Source organism: Marmota marmota, unplaced genomic scaffold (assembly GCF_001458135.2).
Source record: "Marmota marmota marmota unplaced genomic scaffold, marMar, whole genome shotgun sequence".
Taxonomy (NCBI): domain Eukaryota; kingdom Metazoa; phylum Chordata; class Mammalia; order Rodentia; family Sciuridae; genus Marmota; species Marmota marmota.
Window position 1 is genome coordinate 25,452,864 of NW_025999869.1, and position 15,402 is coordinate 25,468,265.

Sequence of the window (15,402 nt, forward strand, 5' to 3'; positions counted from 1 at the left end):
TATATATATATAATTATTTTATGTATCAATTATTTTATGTATCAAATGTGCTTACACTAGCCACAACCATTTAAAATCCTTTCAAATATACATAAGAACAGCTTTTTAGAATGCCCATTAACTCTGTAATATGCATTAGTTATGACTTACTATGTGCTGGACATTGTCAAGTACTTTTGGGGATAAAAAATAAATTTAGATTTCTGTAGAATTTTAGTCCTACAATTTAATTTAGGAGATAAGATAGTCTTTCCTAAGCTTGCTGCAGACCTGTGCACACTGTAAAGTCTAAGGAAGCTAAACTGAGAGCACTCTAAGCTGGGAGTGGCTTCCCCGGGAAGGCAGCAGAATGTACACTGGGCCCTGAACTAGTTACTTATATACACATGGGGATGGCATGAGCAAAAGCACAGAGATCACTAAGCTTTGGTTTGGATGGAATAAACAGAATGGGACTGTGTGCAGTAGCTCACACTTAGGCAGGAACATTACCAATTTAAGGCTAGCCTGGGCAAATAGTGAGACCCTGTCTCATGATAAAAATTTTTAAAAGACTGGTTATGTAGCTCTGTGGTAGAGGGTTTGCTTACATGCTCAAGGCCCTGGTTTATGCTCAATCCCAGAACCACCAAAAGAAAATAATAATAATAGTAATAATAATAAAAATAAAATAAAATACAATAAAATAAAGGGTGAGGGAGGGAGTAGAGAGGAGAATATCAGGGAAAAAAAGACAAGTCCATAGTACATACCAGAGACACTGAATGCCAGGTCAATAAATTTGGCCTTATTATTTTAAGTAATGAATTATCTACTGAAGGTGTTTTCAGAGCAGATACATATTCATAACATAATTACAACAACAGATGATAGGTAGACTGAAGCAGAAAGAATGGAAGCTAAATTTCACTCATATTTTTAATCACCATAAGCAACTTACACTAAAACTGACCAGGAATATTATGAAAATTACCTCTTGCTTTTAAAGCATTTATCTGGGGGTAATAATAATCCCTAAACTTTAAGTCTACTCTGGCTTTGCTTAAATAGAATGAGATTTCATGCACTGGAACATAATGGCCTTTCAACCAAGTTAAAATAAAACAAAGTGACTGTAATAGTAACAGAATCTTACCTTGAACATGTCCACCCAGATCAAAAGTTGTAAAAGTCATACCAGCAATAGTTAATTCTTCTGAAGCTAAAAAAAATAATACAATATTTTTATGATATAAAAATTAGAAATTCATTCAGAGCATGCATTATAACCTAATATTTGATTTACTGTAATTACAAATAAGGACAATGAAACATTTAGGAACTAGTAAAAGAATATTTTGTTATGATTAGTTATAATCCAATTAAAACAGATAATATAACACAAAAAATCATAATAGCCAATTCTGATAATCACTATCCATAATAAATCTAACATTTGTTTTTCCTTTTCTCATTTCTGCCGAAAATATTAACCTAGACAATTATGGTTCTGAATTCAAATGACTATTCCAATCTAAAACATTTTCATGTAATTCTTTATTTTGAAGGGGAGTACTGGGGATTGAATTTAGGGTCCTTCAGCCACTGAATCACATCCCCAACCCTATTTTGTACTTTATTTAGAGATAGGATCTCACTGAGTTGCTTAACCCCTCATTTTTGCAGAGGCTGGCTTTAAACTCATGATCCTCCCACCTCAGCCTCCCAAGCCGCTGGGATTACAGGCATGCACCACTGTATCCAGCTCTTGTAATTCTTCTTAAATGATGCAAGTGAAATAATCTAATAATATTTTCTTATGGCCATCATAAAACATTCTTCCCCAGAGACTGCTGGGGATTAAACCTAGTACCTCCAGGTATTCTACCATTGAGCAATATCCCCAGTCCCAAGACAGTCTAAAAGCAAACAGAATTTATAATAAAAAACTGGAAACATTACTTCTTCAAATTTTTTCTGCTCTCTCCTTTCTCCTTCTGGAATTTCACTTACAAGTCTCTTAGACTACCTGATATTGTCTTATAAGTCACTGAGGCTCTTTTTATTTTCCTTTCAGTCATTTTTCTCTCTGTGCTTCATTCTTTTTTTTTTTTTTTTTTGTAAGCAGCAAAGAGGTGTTTATTGCGAGCTAGTTCGGTCCTCCGCGCATACATAGCAACTGGTGACACTGAGAGGCCTCTGTGCTTCATTCGGTCTAGTGCCTATCACTGGTCTTTCCTTCTGCAGTATTGGCACTGTCTAATTTGCTGTTAATCCTATCCAAAGAAATTTTCATTGTTAGAAGTTTCATTTGGGGGCTGGGGATGTGGCTCAAGCAGTAACGCGCTCGCCTGGCATGCATGCGGCCCGGGTTCGATCCTCAGCACCACATACAAACAAAGATGTTGTGTCCGCCAAAAACTAAAAAATAAATATTAAAATTCTCTCTCTCACTAAAAAAAAAAAACAAATTAAAAAAAAAAAAGTTTCATTTGGGGCTGGGCATGGTGGTGCAGGCCTATAATTGCAGAGATTTGGGAGGCTGAAGCAGGAGAATCACAAATTCAAAAACAGCTTCAGCTACTTAGCAAGACTCTATCTCAAAATAAAAAATAAAAATGGCTGGGGATGTGGCTCAGTAATTAAGTGCCCCTGGGTTCAATCCTTGGTTTAAAAAAAAAAAAAAAAAGTTCCATTTGGTTCCATCTTCCATTTCTCTCCTCATTAAGTACATGTTTTCCTTTAAATCCTTGGGCATACAACAGCTTTTTTTTTTAGAGAGAAAGAGAGAATTTTTTAATATTTATTTTTTAAATTTTTTAATATTAAATTTTTAATATTTATTTTTTATATTTTTAATATTTATCTTTATTTTATTTTTATATGGTGCTGAGGATCAAACCCAGGCGAGCGCGTTACCGCTTGAGCTACATCCCCAGCCCACAACAGCTGTCTTAATGACCTTATCTGTCCATTCCATCATCTTCTATCACTTTGGGGTTTGTTTCTTCTGATTGCATTTTTCGCCTCACTTCTCTAGTTCTTTATGTGTCTAGTAATTTTAACAATGGATGCTAAATTTTGTTGTATTTCTTTGGATTTTGCCTTGGAGGACTGTAAATTGCCTGTAGATTCATTTTTAAGTTCTGTTAGGAAAAAACAGCTTTTCTTTGGGGCTACTTTAGCCCCACTACTAAAGTATGATCCCTCTGGGTCCTCTATTCAATGCCTGTGTATCTGATCAAATATGCCCATTCTAGCTAGAAGGACTTGAATATTCACAGTCCTTTGTAAGCTTTAGTAATGATTTGGCTGATAGCTCCCTATAATTGTTCTTTCTCCAGAAATGATTCCTTGATTAACCTTGTGGAGTTTTTGTTGTATGCACGTACAGAATGGTGTTCAGCCATGCACATTTCTAGAGTTATTTCTCTTGAGCTCCCCCTTCCCTCCCAACAAACTCTCATTACTTTGGCCTCCCCAAAGTCTGTTCTCTTGTCTCCAACTTAGCAAGACTAGAGGGCTATGTTTGGGTTTCCTTTCTTTGCACAATGGTCTGAAAATTACCTCCTATCAGAAAGCTAGAATAAAGAAGTTTTCCTTCTTTCAGGAATTATAATCTTGTGCAATTGCCCAATCCTTGAAAACAGTTGTAGTCATATGATTTTTCTGTCTAGTTATCTAATCATTTATAGTGAAAGAATAATTTCATACTGTTACTCTTCCTTCTAGACCAGAAACAGAAGTTCCCCCATAATTACAGTGGAAGTGCTAGTGTTAACTACTCTAGCTCAGAGTAGTTTATTTTATTAACAAACTATTGTTAGAGTAGCAAATGAATTAAATATTTATATAATCATTGTTCAAAGTCACTAACCATAAGGAAAAGATAATGCTTGGATATGGCTGGCAAAAAACTTCTGTGGTTATAATCACCAATACACTCTTCGTTCTGTTTTTTTTTTTTTAAAGTCCTGGTTTAATTAAGATACAGAACACTGTTAAAACATCCCAGAAAAGTCCCCTATTGTCTCCTCCCAGTTAATTACCAGCTCCACCCCCCAGAAACAAACATTAATCTGAATTCTATCACCATAGGTTAGTTTTGCCTGTTCTCAAATATGAGATAAATATACAGCAGGTAACTTTTGGTGATCAGCTTATTCTGTGTAGTATAATATGACTGAATGTAGTTTATTCCCTTTCTTGCTGAGTTGTATCCCACTGCATATTCATTCTTTTTTAAATAGACATCTGAGGTGTTTCTAGTTTTTTGGCAACTACAAAATAAAGCTGGATTAAAGACTCCTGTATAAACTTTTTGGTAAATATGTCTTCATTTTTCCTGGATAAAACACCTAAAGTAGAATTGTTATATCACAGGATATATGTATGTTACTTTTTTTTTTTTTTTTTTTTTTTTTTTGTGGTGCTGGGGATTGAACCCAGGGCCTTGTGCATGTAAGGCAAGCACTCTACCTACTGAACTATATCCCCAGCCCTCACATATATTCTTTATATATACATATATATATAAAAAAACCACAATTTTTTAGTTGTAGTTGGATACAATACCTTTATTTTATTTATTTTTATGTGGTGCTGAGGATCGAACCCAGGGCCTTGCAGGTGCTAGGTGAGCACCCTACTGCTGAGCTCCAGCCCCTCACATATTCTTTTAATTAAAAAATGTGAGCTATAATTAATGTTAGCTGCAGCAAAGTGAAGACAGCATCTGTTTAGTGCCACTGTTGTATCCCTAGCATTTAGAAAAATGTTTGGTTTTGAAGTAAGCACTCAATATTTGGTGAATAAATGAAAGACAGCAACATCAAAAAGTAAGAAAGCAACTTATACCACTCTAGAGGTAGGTCTCTTCCAATTCTGCTGTTTTTGCAATTTTATATATTAAATTTCACCATGATCATTTTCTCTAACAGTACTGTTCTTGTATCAGAATCTTATTTATCAAGCCCCCCCCTCTTCTAATATAAAAAAGATTTATCAATTTTATGAAATGTTCGTTTTCTAACCTAATAGTTTTATGGAAAAAAATAGTTTTGTTCTCTTCTCCTTCCTTAGTCATTTTTCACCCCCACTACAGGGGATTGAACAAGGGCACTCTACCACTGAGATACATTTCGAGTCTTTTTTATTTTGAGATAGATTCTCACTAGAGTTTGGCCTTAAATTTACTTCCTCAGTCTCCAGAACAGCTGGGATTATAGGTGGGTGTTACCACACTTGCTCTTTGAACATTTACTGAACAACTATTATCTGCTTTTTGGTCTAGTTTTCAATTTTATACTCCTTATTAAAGCTACACTGGCTCTGATATGTGACTTCTAACACACAATAAGGCAGGGAGAGAAGAGAAGTTCATTAGATTACACAAAAGAGAATGAAAGGAAAGAAGGAGGGATGAGAATAGGAAAGACAGTAGAATGAATTGGACATAACTTTCCTACATTCATATATAAATACACGACCAGTGTAACTCCACATCATGTACAACCATAAGAATGGGAAGTTACACTCCATGTATGTATAACATGACAGAAACAAACTGTCATGTATATCTAAAGAGAACAAGTTTAAACATACACACACACATATATACACAAAACAAAAATTAAAAAAAAATAAATAAAGCTACACCAGGCTGGGATTACAGCTCAGTGTTAGAGCACTTGCCTAGTATGTGCAAGGACCTGGGTTCCATTGCTGGCACCACAATAAATAAATACACTCCTTAATCCATCATTAATCCTTTTTTTTCCCCCTAGGGCTGAGGACCAGACTCAGGGCCTTGTGTGTGCTAGGCAAGTGCTCTGCCACTGAGCTAAATCCCCCAACCCCACATCATTAATCTTGTATTATCTTTCTTTAAACATTGTACCTACCTGATTTATAATCTTTCACTAGCAAAAGTAAGGTCACAGGTATGTATAAATTCATTTTAGGCCGGGCATGGTGGCATACACCTATAATCTCAGTGGCTCAAGAGGCTAAGGCAGGAGGATCACAAGTTCAAAACTAGCCTCAGCAACTTAGCAAGGCCCTAAGCAATCCAGAAAGACCCTGTCTCCACATAAAAAAGGGTTGAGGATGTGGGTCAATGGTTAAATGTCCCTGGGTTCTATCCTGAGTATCCCCTACCCCAAATCATTTTAACATTAGCTTTACTTTCTAAAACATACTCATTGGGGCTGGAGATGTGGCTCAAGCGGTAGCGCACTCGCCTAGCATGCGTGAGGCCCAGGTTCGATCCTCAGCACCACATACAAACAAAGATGTTGTGTCCGCCGAATACTAAAAAATAAATATTCAAAATATTCTCTCTCTCTCTAACATATGTAACTGTTTAAAAAAAAAAAAAACATACTCATTATATAAACTTATTTCAGGATGGTATGAATTAAGTAATTTACAGGATGATTACTAATGTCTTTCTAAAAGAAAATAGGAAAGTATTTTAAAAATTGCTTTACAATTTTCTTTTTTTTTTTTTAAATATTTTTAGTTGTAGATGGACATAATAACTTTATTATTTATTTTTATGTGGTGGTGAGGATTGAACCCAGTGCCTCATACATGCTAGGCAAGTGCTCTACCACCGAGCCACAACCCCAGCCCCTGCTTTACAATTTTCTACATCAGTACATGCCCTGTTTTTTGGCATAATTCTATAGTGTGTACCAGGGATTAAACTAGGGGCCTGGTGCATGCTAGCCATTTGCTGTACTTCTGAGCTACATCCTTAGCCTCCGTCAGCCTCACATCCTTTAGCATGGGTGTATATTAGATATTGTTGACATTTTCAGGAATTAAAAAAATAACTGAGTAACAAGTTGAGCGTTACCAGCAATGTATAAAACCATAAACTATCTACTGAGCAAGTGATTAAAATAGTTTGGTTTTAAAATACATTAGAAATTCAGGCTATGTAAACAAGATAATCACGACTATATACTGATCATGTCATAATCTCTGAGAATTTTTTTAAGTTTTTTAGCTAGAAAAGGAAGTAGTAATAGATAAAATAGTATGAGTATTATTTGAAGACCTAAATATATTCCTTGGAAGCTAGGTAATTTATTATTTATTATACTATTTTAGGAACAGTTCACACAAACTGATCATAATATATCCATCAAAAACAAACAAAAACAAATCCCTTTTGGTTAGTGCATATGACTCAGCATCACTTTAATCAAGTATTATGTCAGATGGGGGAATATACTTACTGGGATGTAAGGTTGGGACATGTTGTCCAAGTCTGTCATCTTTTAGCATGTGTAGCAATGTTGTTTTTCCCGCATTATCCAGTCCAAGAAATACCAATTTACCGGTTTTCTTATATAATCCTGTAGATTAAAAGCTCTGATTAGTCAAAGTGATATTGACATAGATTATCCAAATGACTTTAAATTTTGCCTGAATAAGCATGAATTTCTAAATTTATTTTCAGGGCTGGGGATGTGGCTCAAGCGGTAGTGCGCTCGCCTGGCATGCGTGCGGCCCGGGTGATCCTCAGCACCACATACAAACAAAGATGTTGTGTCCGCCGAAAACTAAAAAAATAAATATTAAAACAAAATTCTTGCACTCTCTCTCTCTCTCTTTTAAAAAAAAATTAATTTATTTTCAGTCTTAACAGAACTATTTTACATCTATTCATGATTTGGGACTTCAAATAATTAAAAAACTAAACTTGACAACAGTTGGTGAAATATTTGTATTTCCTAAACATATCTGCAATAGTAAAAAGCTGATACATTCACAATTTAGGGGTAAAATCTGTGTTCTCTATTAGAAAAACACTGAAAAAAATACTTGATATCATGTATTTATAAGGCTAGACTGAGGAAAAAAATGTTTGTTTGTTTTTGTTATTGGGGATTAAACCCAAAGGAATCCTAATACTGAGCTATATCCCCAGCCCTTTTTATTTATTTATTTATTTATTTAAGATGTAGATGGATACAATCTTTATTTATTTATTTTTATGTGGTGCTGAGGATCAAACCCAGTGCCTCATGTGGGTGAGGCAGGCACTCTACCACTGAGCTACAACACCAGACCAGCCCTTTTTATTTTTTATTTTGAGAGAGGGTCTTACTAAGTTGCTTAGGGCCTCACTAAATTGCTGAGGCTGGCCTTGAACTTGCAATTCTCCTGCCTCAGCCTCCCTAGTTGCTGGGATTATAGGTGTGTACCACCCTACCCAGCAAGGATAATTTTTTTTTTTTGCTGGTCCTGGGAATTGAACCCAGGGCCTTGTGCATGTCAGGCAAGCACTCTACCAACTGAGCTATATCCCCAGGCTGAAGGAAATTTTTAAATAAAGTTTTGTTTTGTTTAAAATTCTGGGGATGGAGCATTCTATCTCTGAGCTATATCCCCATATAGCTATTTATTTATTAAATAAATAAATAAATTTATTTATTTATTTAAATTTATTTATTTGGTACCAAGAATTGAACCCTGAGCCATGTCCCCAGCCCTTTTTTAAAATAATTTTTTTGGTAGTTGTGTAGACAGAATGCCTTTATTTTATTACTTATTTTTATGTGGTGCTAAGGATTGAACCGGGTGTCTCAATCTGCCACTGAGCTACAGCCCCAGCCCCTAGCTCTTTTTTTTTTTTTTTTTTAAAAAGAGAGTGAGAGACAGAGAGAGAGAGAGTGAGAGAGAATTTTTTTTTTTTTTTAATATTTATTTTTTAGTTTTCGGCGGGCACAACATCTTTGTTTGTATGTGGTGCTGAGGATCGAACCCGGGCCGCACGCATGCCGGGTGAGCGTGCTACCGCTTGAGCCACATCCCCAGCCCCCCAGCTCTTTTTATATATTTTTTTATTTTGAGACAAGATCTGGCTACATTACTTAGGGCCTTGATAAGTTACTGAGGCTAGCTTTGAACTTGTGATCCTCCTCTCAGCCTCCGGGGCCACTGGAATTACAGGTCTGTGCCACCATGTCCAACTCAGTCCTTTTAAAAAAAAAAAATTAAATTTTTTCATTTGGGGCCAAGGTCTTACTAAATTGCTGAAGTTGGACTTTAACATTTGATCTTGTCTCAGCATTTCAAGTCATTGGAATTACAGTCCTGTGTCACCATGACTGATTAAAAATAGATTTTTTTTCATGAATGAAAACAAGTATTTTTGGTGAAAAAATAACAGTGAGCATTCTTTCGGCTAAAAAGTTAAGAGGTTAATTGTTGAATTTAATTTAACTTACTAAATTAGACTAAACTGTTGATCATAGGATTATATAAAACTAAGCTATAACAACAGAAACAAAAATCCCAAGTACATAATCTTAGACATACCAATGAGGCAATGATAAATTTATAAATGCTGAAAATGCAGCATTGACCAATTTATAGTAGACTGGCATTTAAAAGCTAAATATTGAACTTCATTCCTTTTTTGCTAGTACTGGGGATCAAACCCAGAGCCTCACACATGCTAGGCAACCATTCCACCATTGAACAACATCTCCAGCTCTGTTTTATTTTGGAATAAGGTCTTGATAAACTGCCCAGCCTGGCCTTGAATTGGTGATCCTCCTGCCTGAACCTCCTGAGCAGCTGGGATTACAGGTGTGTACCACCATGTCTGGCCTTAACTTTACTTTTTAAAATCAAATTTTGAGGCTGGGACTTAAACCCAGGGCCTCACACAGTCTAAGCATATACTTTACCACTAAGCTATACCCTCAACCTTCAACTTTCTTAGGTGCTTAGTTTTTTAACCCCATAGAATTGCAAGAGAACCAGGACTTATCTTTACTCATGGCAGAAGCTCAAAAAAATATTTACTCAATTAATAAATGAGGTTTTTAGGATATTAAGCACTTATGGTTTTTCTTTCTTTTTTTTGTTATATTCTGCTTTCCCCTTTAATTTTTTAAAATATTTTTTATTTGTTCTAATTAGTTACACATGACAATAGAATGCATTTTGACACATCATACTCAAATGGAGGCTTATGGTTTTTCTTGTGCATTTGTGTGTGTTATGTGTGTGGTACTGGGGACTGAGCCCAGGGTACACTACCACTGAGCTACATCCCCAGACCTTTTTATTTTTTTATTTTGAGAAAAAGTATCACTAAATTGCCAAGGCTGACCTCAAACTTATGATAGTCCTGCCTCAGCCTCTTGAGTAGCTAGATTACAGATGTGCAATTGACTACAAAATTTATTTCCTTTGTCAAGAAAATGTTCATGGAAGAAGAAATATTTATATAGGAGATATAATTCTGTAAGCACTGTGACCTGTCTGAAACTATGCCATGAAATCCAGTTCAAAAGATTGATGATTACAGAGAGACTAAATGCAGGGTAAAATTTGAAAATTAGGAGACTGGCAATATCTTCAAATGTTTGTTAATTATTCCAATAATAAAGCCATATATATATCAACAGAAGTTAATTTGGCCAGGCACAGTGGTGCATACCTATAATCCCAGCTATTAGGAGGCTAAGGCAGGAGAATTGCAAGTTTGAGACTAGCAGAGGCAACAAAAAATCTAAAGGGCTGGGGATGTAGCTCAGTGGTAAACTGTCTCTGGTTCAATCCCTAGTTTGGCGGGGTGGGGTGGGGTGGGGGAAGGGGTAAAGGGATGAATAATTAATATGATTGTTATGATTTTAAACCTTGCATTCTTGCTGGGCATTATATGCCTATAATCCCAGCTGCCTGGGCAGCTGAGGCAGGAGGATCACAAACTCAAGGCCAGCCTGAACAATTTAGCAATACCCTGTCTCAAAGATAAAAAGGGCTGGGGAGGTAGCTCTGTGGTAAAACATCACTGGATTCACCTACAGTACCACAAAAAATAAATAAGCAAAAAAGCTTGCATTCTTAACTACTGGCTTATATAATATATAAAAAGGCTCTATGCAAATAAGCATACTTATATATAAACAGATTAAATGGGATAACTATGGAGAACAAAGGGCAGCCATTACCTAAAAACTGTAGTACACTGCTGAACCCACTGTAAATCCAATCGAATATGAAGGACATATCCAAATCTTACAGGGTCTGAAAAAGAGTTTTGAATTTAGTAGTCAACATTATATACCAACATTCATTAAACACTAACACCAACTTTGAATAAATAATACTACAACAATCTTACTATAAAGAGTTAAGCACTATTATCCAGGCCCCCATAACTTAATGGATACTGACACATAAAAAAGGAAAATGTCATTATAATACTAAGTAGAGAATGTTCTATGTCCATCTAAGTAACAAAATGAAAGAGAATTAACAACAATCTGAACTAAAAAGAAAGGGGCAAAAAGGCACACAGTTCATGGCAGTATAAAATAGTACCAATTTTTTCTTCTTTTTCTGGAGGAGAGGGGTGGTACTGAGGATTGAACCCAGGATCAGTCTACAACTGAGTTACATAACCAACCTTCTTTTCTTTTCCTTCCTTCCTTCCTTCTTTTCTTTCTTGATAGGGTCTTGCTATATTGCCATGCTGGGGACTGAACCCAGGGTACTCTACCACTGAACTCTCATCCTCCTGCCTGGCCTTGAGTTGCTAGATTATAGGTGTGTGCCACAGTCCCTGGCTTAGTGTAAATCTTTCTTTTATTTTTCTTTCTAAAAAATTTTTTTACTTTTTCTTTCGGTACTGGGGATTGAACCCAGGGGGGCTTTGTCACTGAGCTACATCCCCAGCCCTTTATAATTTTTTATTTTGAGACAGGATCTCACTAAGTTACTTAGGGCCTACCCAAGTTGCTGAGGCTGGTCTTGAACTTGCAATCCTCCTATTTCAGCCTCCTAAATTACTGGGATTATAAGAGTGTGCCATCGTGCCTGGTAGTACAAATCTTTTTCAAAACCAATTTGGCAATGTATCTGTTGATATCATTTGATCCAAGAATTCTTTATAAATTATCCTAAACGTAGAGAATCTTTATGCATAAATATACTCTTCATTAGTGTTATTTAAGAAAAATTTTGGAGCCAGGTATGGTGGTATATACCTATAATCTCAGCAACTTGTGAGGGTGAGACAGAAAGATCAAAAGTTAAAGGCCAGCCTCAGCAAATTAGCAAGGCCCTCAGCAACTTTGGTGAGACCCTATTTCAAAATAAAAAACATAAAGGACTGGGGATGTAGCTCAGTGGTAAAGCACCCCTGGGTTAAATCCCCAGTACCAAAAAAAAAAAAAAAAAAAAAAAAAAAAAAAAATTGGAGATAATCTATGTTCAGTAAGTTAAATAAATTATAGTATATACAGTCATGGGACATTAATACATCCTTGTAGTGGGTATTGGGGGGAGAAAGGAGGAAGAGCAGAGAGAAAAGAAAGAGGATATTTTTGTTTGTTTGTTTTGTCCTGAAGCCTTTTTCTTTTTTTTTTTCAATTGCTTTTATTTTTTAAATACATGACAGTTGAATGCATCACAAGTCTTATTACATATATAGAACACAATTTTGTACATAAAGTATGTTCACATCAATTCCTGTCTTCATACATGCACTTTGGATAATGATGTTCATCACATTCCACAATCATTGCTAATCCCCTGCCCCCTCCCTTTCCTTCCCACCCCTCTGCCCTATCTAGAGTTCTTCTATTCCTCCATGCTCCCTCTCCCTACCCCACTATGAGTCAGTCACCTTATATCAGAGAAAATATTCGCCATTTGTTTTTTTGGGGATTGGCTAACTTCACTTAGCATTATCTTCTCCGATGCCAGCCATTTACCTGCAAATGCCATAACTTTATTCTCTTTTATTGCTAAGTAATATTCCATTGTGTATATACACATTTTTTAATCCATTCATTTATTGAAGGGTATCTGGGTTGGTTCCATAGTTTAGCTATTGTGAATTGTGCTGCTATAAACATTGATATGGCTGTGTCCAAGAAAGAGGATACTTTTATAAGAAGGTTGTGGTAATGAAAAAAGTCTGATTATACCTGTGTGGAATAAAGACCCTTTTTTTGTTGTTTTTTAAATAGCAAGTGGTGCTAAGTGGTAAATTTCTTGCCTGTTATCTTTCTGTATTTTTCAAATTTTAATCATATTGCTCAATGCTAAAATTTTTTTAAATCATAGAAAATAAAATATAGTTTAGTTCATTATTTACTTAACAGATTTGATAAACTAATAGAGTAATATGGGAAATATGAGAAAAAGCCTCTTGAGAGAAGAAGGATCACACATATAAAAATATAAAAAAGGTCAACAAAGTTCATTTTTCAGATAGGAATAAAAGAACAGGCCCGAAACTTGGGTCAAGTTCAAAATTTTTCAAGGGTGTGCTTTCTTTATCATTCTTTAGACAAGTATGACATACACACACACTATTTAATATGTTTTTTTATATCTGTATATAAAAAAGAGAGAAACCAATCTTGCTTTTTAAAAATATTTTTAGCTATAGATGGACACAATATCTTTATTTATATTTTTATGTGGTGCTGAGAATCTAACCCAGTGCCTCACACATGCTAGGCAAGTGTTCTACCACTAAGCTACAACCTCAGCCCCCAATCCTGCTTCTTAAAAAAGAGAAATCAATCCTGCTTCTTATGTTTCTACTCAAAGCCCTATGTCCACAATTCTACAGAGGGCAACAAAGTGCAGTTAAGGAAAGCCTTCTGGGATAATAGTTAGCCTGAGTCTTAAAGATTAAGTAGGAATTTGCTAGAAGGTTGTGAAGAACTTACAGTGTACAGAGGTGTGAAACTGAATAGGTAAAGGTCAAAGGTCAAGTATGGTTGGGTGACACGATTGTGATAGGGTTGAACAGAGAGTAAAAATCAATGGGTGCTAACTAGTGAGACAGGAGCCAGAGTAATAGGAACCACTGAGTCAAGAACTTTTTTGTCACCAGGTATGGTGGCATGCACCTGCAGTCTCAGCTTCTCAGAAGGCTTAGGTAGCAATGTCTGAGCCCAGGAGTTTAAGGCCAGCTTGGGAAACAGAGTGAGACTCTATCTCCTAAAAAAAAAAAAAAAAAGTGGCAGGGTGGGGGCGATGGAGATGTAGTTCAGTGGTAGAGTACTTGACTAATATGCATAAGGTTTTGGGTTCTAGCCTAAGTACATCAAAAATAATCCTTAGGGAAGCTTTGATATATACCACAATGGAACATTACTCAGCATTAAAAGAGAATAAAATCATGGCATTTGCAGGTAAATGGATGGAGTTGGAGAATATAATGTTAAGTAAGGCAAGCCAATCCCAAAAAACCAAAGGCCGAATGTTTTCTTTGAGGATGTTGACTCATAATGGCCATGGGGGGAGGATGGGAGGAATGGAGGAACTTTAGATAGGGCAAAGAGGAGGGAGTGGAAGGGAGGGGGCAAGCAGGTAGGAATGATGGTGGAATGAGTTAGACATCATTACCCTAAGTTCATGTATGAAGACATGAATGGTGTGAAAATACTTTGTGTACAATCAGTGACTTGAAAAATTGTGTTCTATATGTGTAATATGAAATGAATTGCATTCTGTCATCATGTATAACAAATTGGAATAAATACATAATTTAAAAAAATAATCCTTATATAACATTCCTGACAACCATCTTTTTTTGGGGGGGTGGCACCAGGGACTAAACCCAGGAGCACTTAACCACTGAGCAACATCCCCAGTCCTATTTTTTGTATTTTATTTAAAGACACAGTCTCACTGAGTTGCTGAGGCTGGCTTTGAACTCTCAATCTTCCTGCCTTACCTCCCGAGCCGAGCTGCTAGGATTATAGACATGCACACTCCAGCTCCCAGCCTTTTTATATTTTATTAGAGACAGGGTCTCGCTGAGTTGCTTAGGGCCTTGCTAAGTTGCTGAGGCTGGTTTTGAACTCACAATCCTTCTGTCTCAGCTTCTCACTTCAGCCTCCCAAGCTGCTCAGATTACAGGTATTCACCAACACAACCAGTTCTAACTACCACCTTCATCTCAAAATGTGTCTCTAGCCATCTTTTTTGAGGGGAAAAGTACTGGGGATTGAACTCAGGTGCACTCAGCCACTGAGCCACATCCCCAGCCCTATTTTGTATTTTATTTAGAAACGGGTCTCACTGAGTTGCTGTTGCTGAGGTTGGCTTTGAACTCACAATCCTCCTGTCTCAGCCTCCCTAGCCACTAGGATTACAGGCGAGCGCCACTGGCTCTATCCATCTGTACACTGTCTCCAGAATGGCTTTACCAAAATTTTATCTTGGACTTGACTTGTTATGTTGTCAGGGTGACCATAACTATCAGTCTGCTGAAGAGACTCTCAGCTCATACCTATTATATCTCTGTAATTTTTAATAGTGCTTCCGTCACTCAGAAAGGCCCCTGTTTAGGTGATAAATTATTTGGCCACCTAAATTATGCAGTGGATGAAGAGCCACCAGTGGTGTTTTTTTTTTTTTTTTTGG

At 36.3% G+C, this 15,402-nt stretch overlaps 1 protein-coding gene across 1 annotated transcript in view; it reads right to left on the reverse strand.

Annotated features, from left to right (window-relative positions):
- The window catches only part of Sar1b (secretion associated Ras related GTPase 1B), a 25,511-nt gene that overhangs the window by 3,364 nt on the left and 6,745 nt on the right, over nucleotides 1-15,402 (reverse strand). The window contains exons 2-4 of the mRNA XM_015492773.2: nucleotides 10,962-11,037; nucleotides 7,227-7,346; nucleotides 1,136-1,201 (exon numbers count right to left, since the gene is read on the reverse strand). Of these exons, the coding sequence (XP_015348259.1) occupies nucleotides 1,136-1,201; nucleotides 7,227-7,346; nucleotides 10,962-11,019 (244 nt within the window). The 5' untranslated portion in view covers nucleotides 11,020-11,037. The remainder of the gene's footprint in view (nucleotides 1-1,135; nucleotides 1,202-7,226; nucleotides 7,347-10,961; nucleotides 11,038-15,402) is intronic.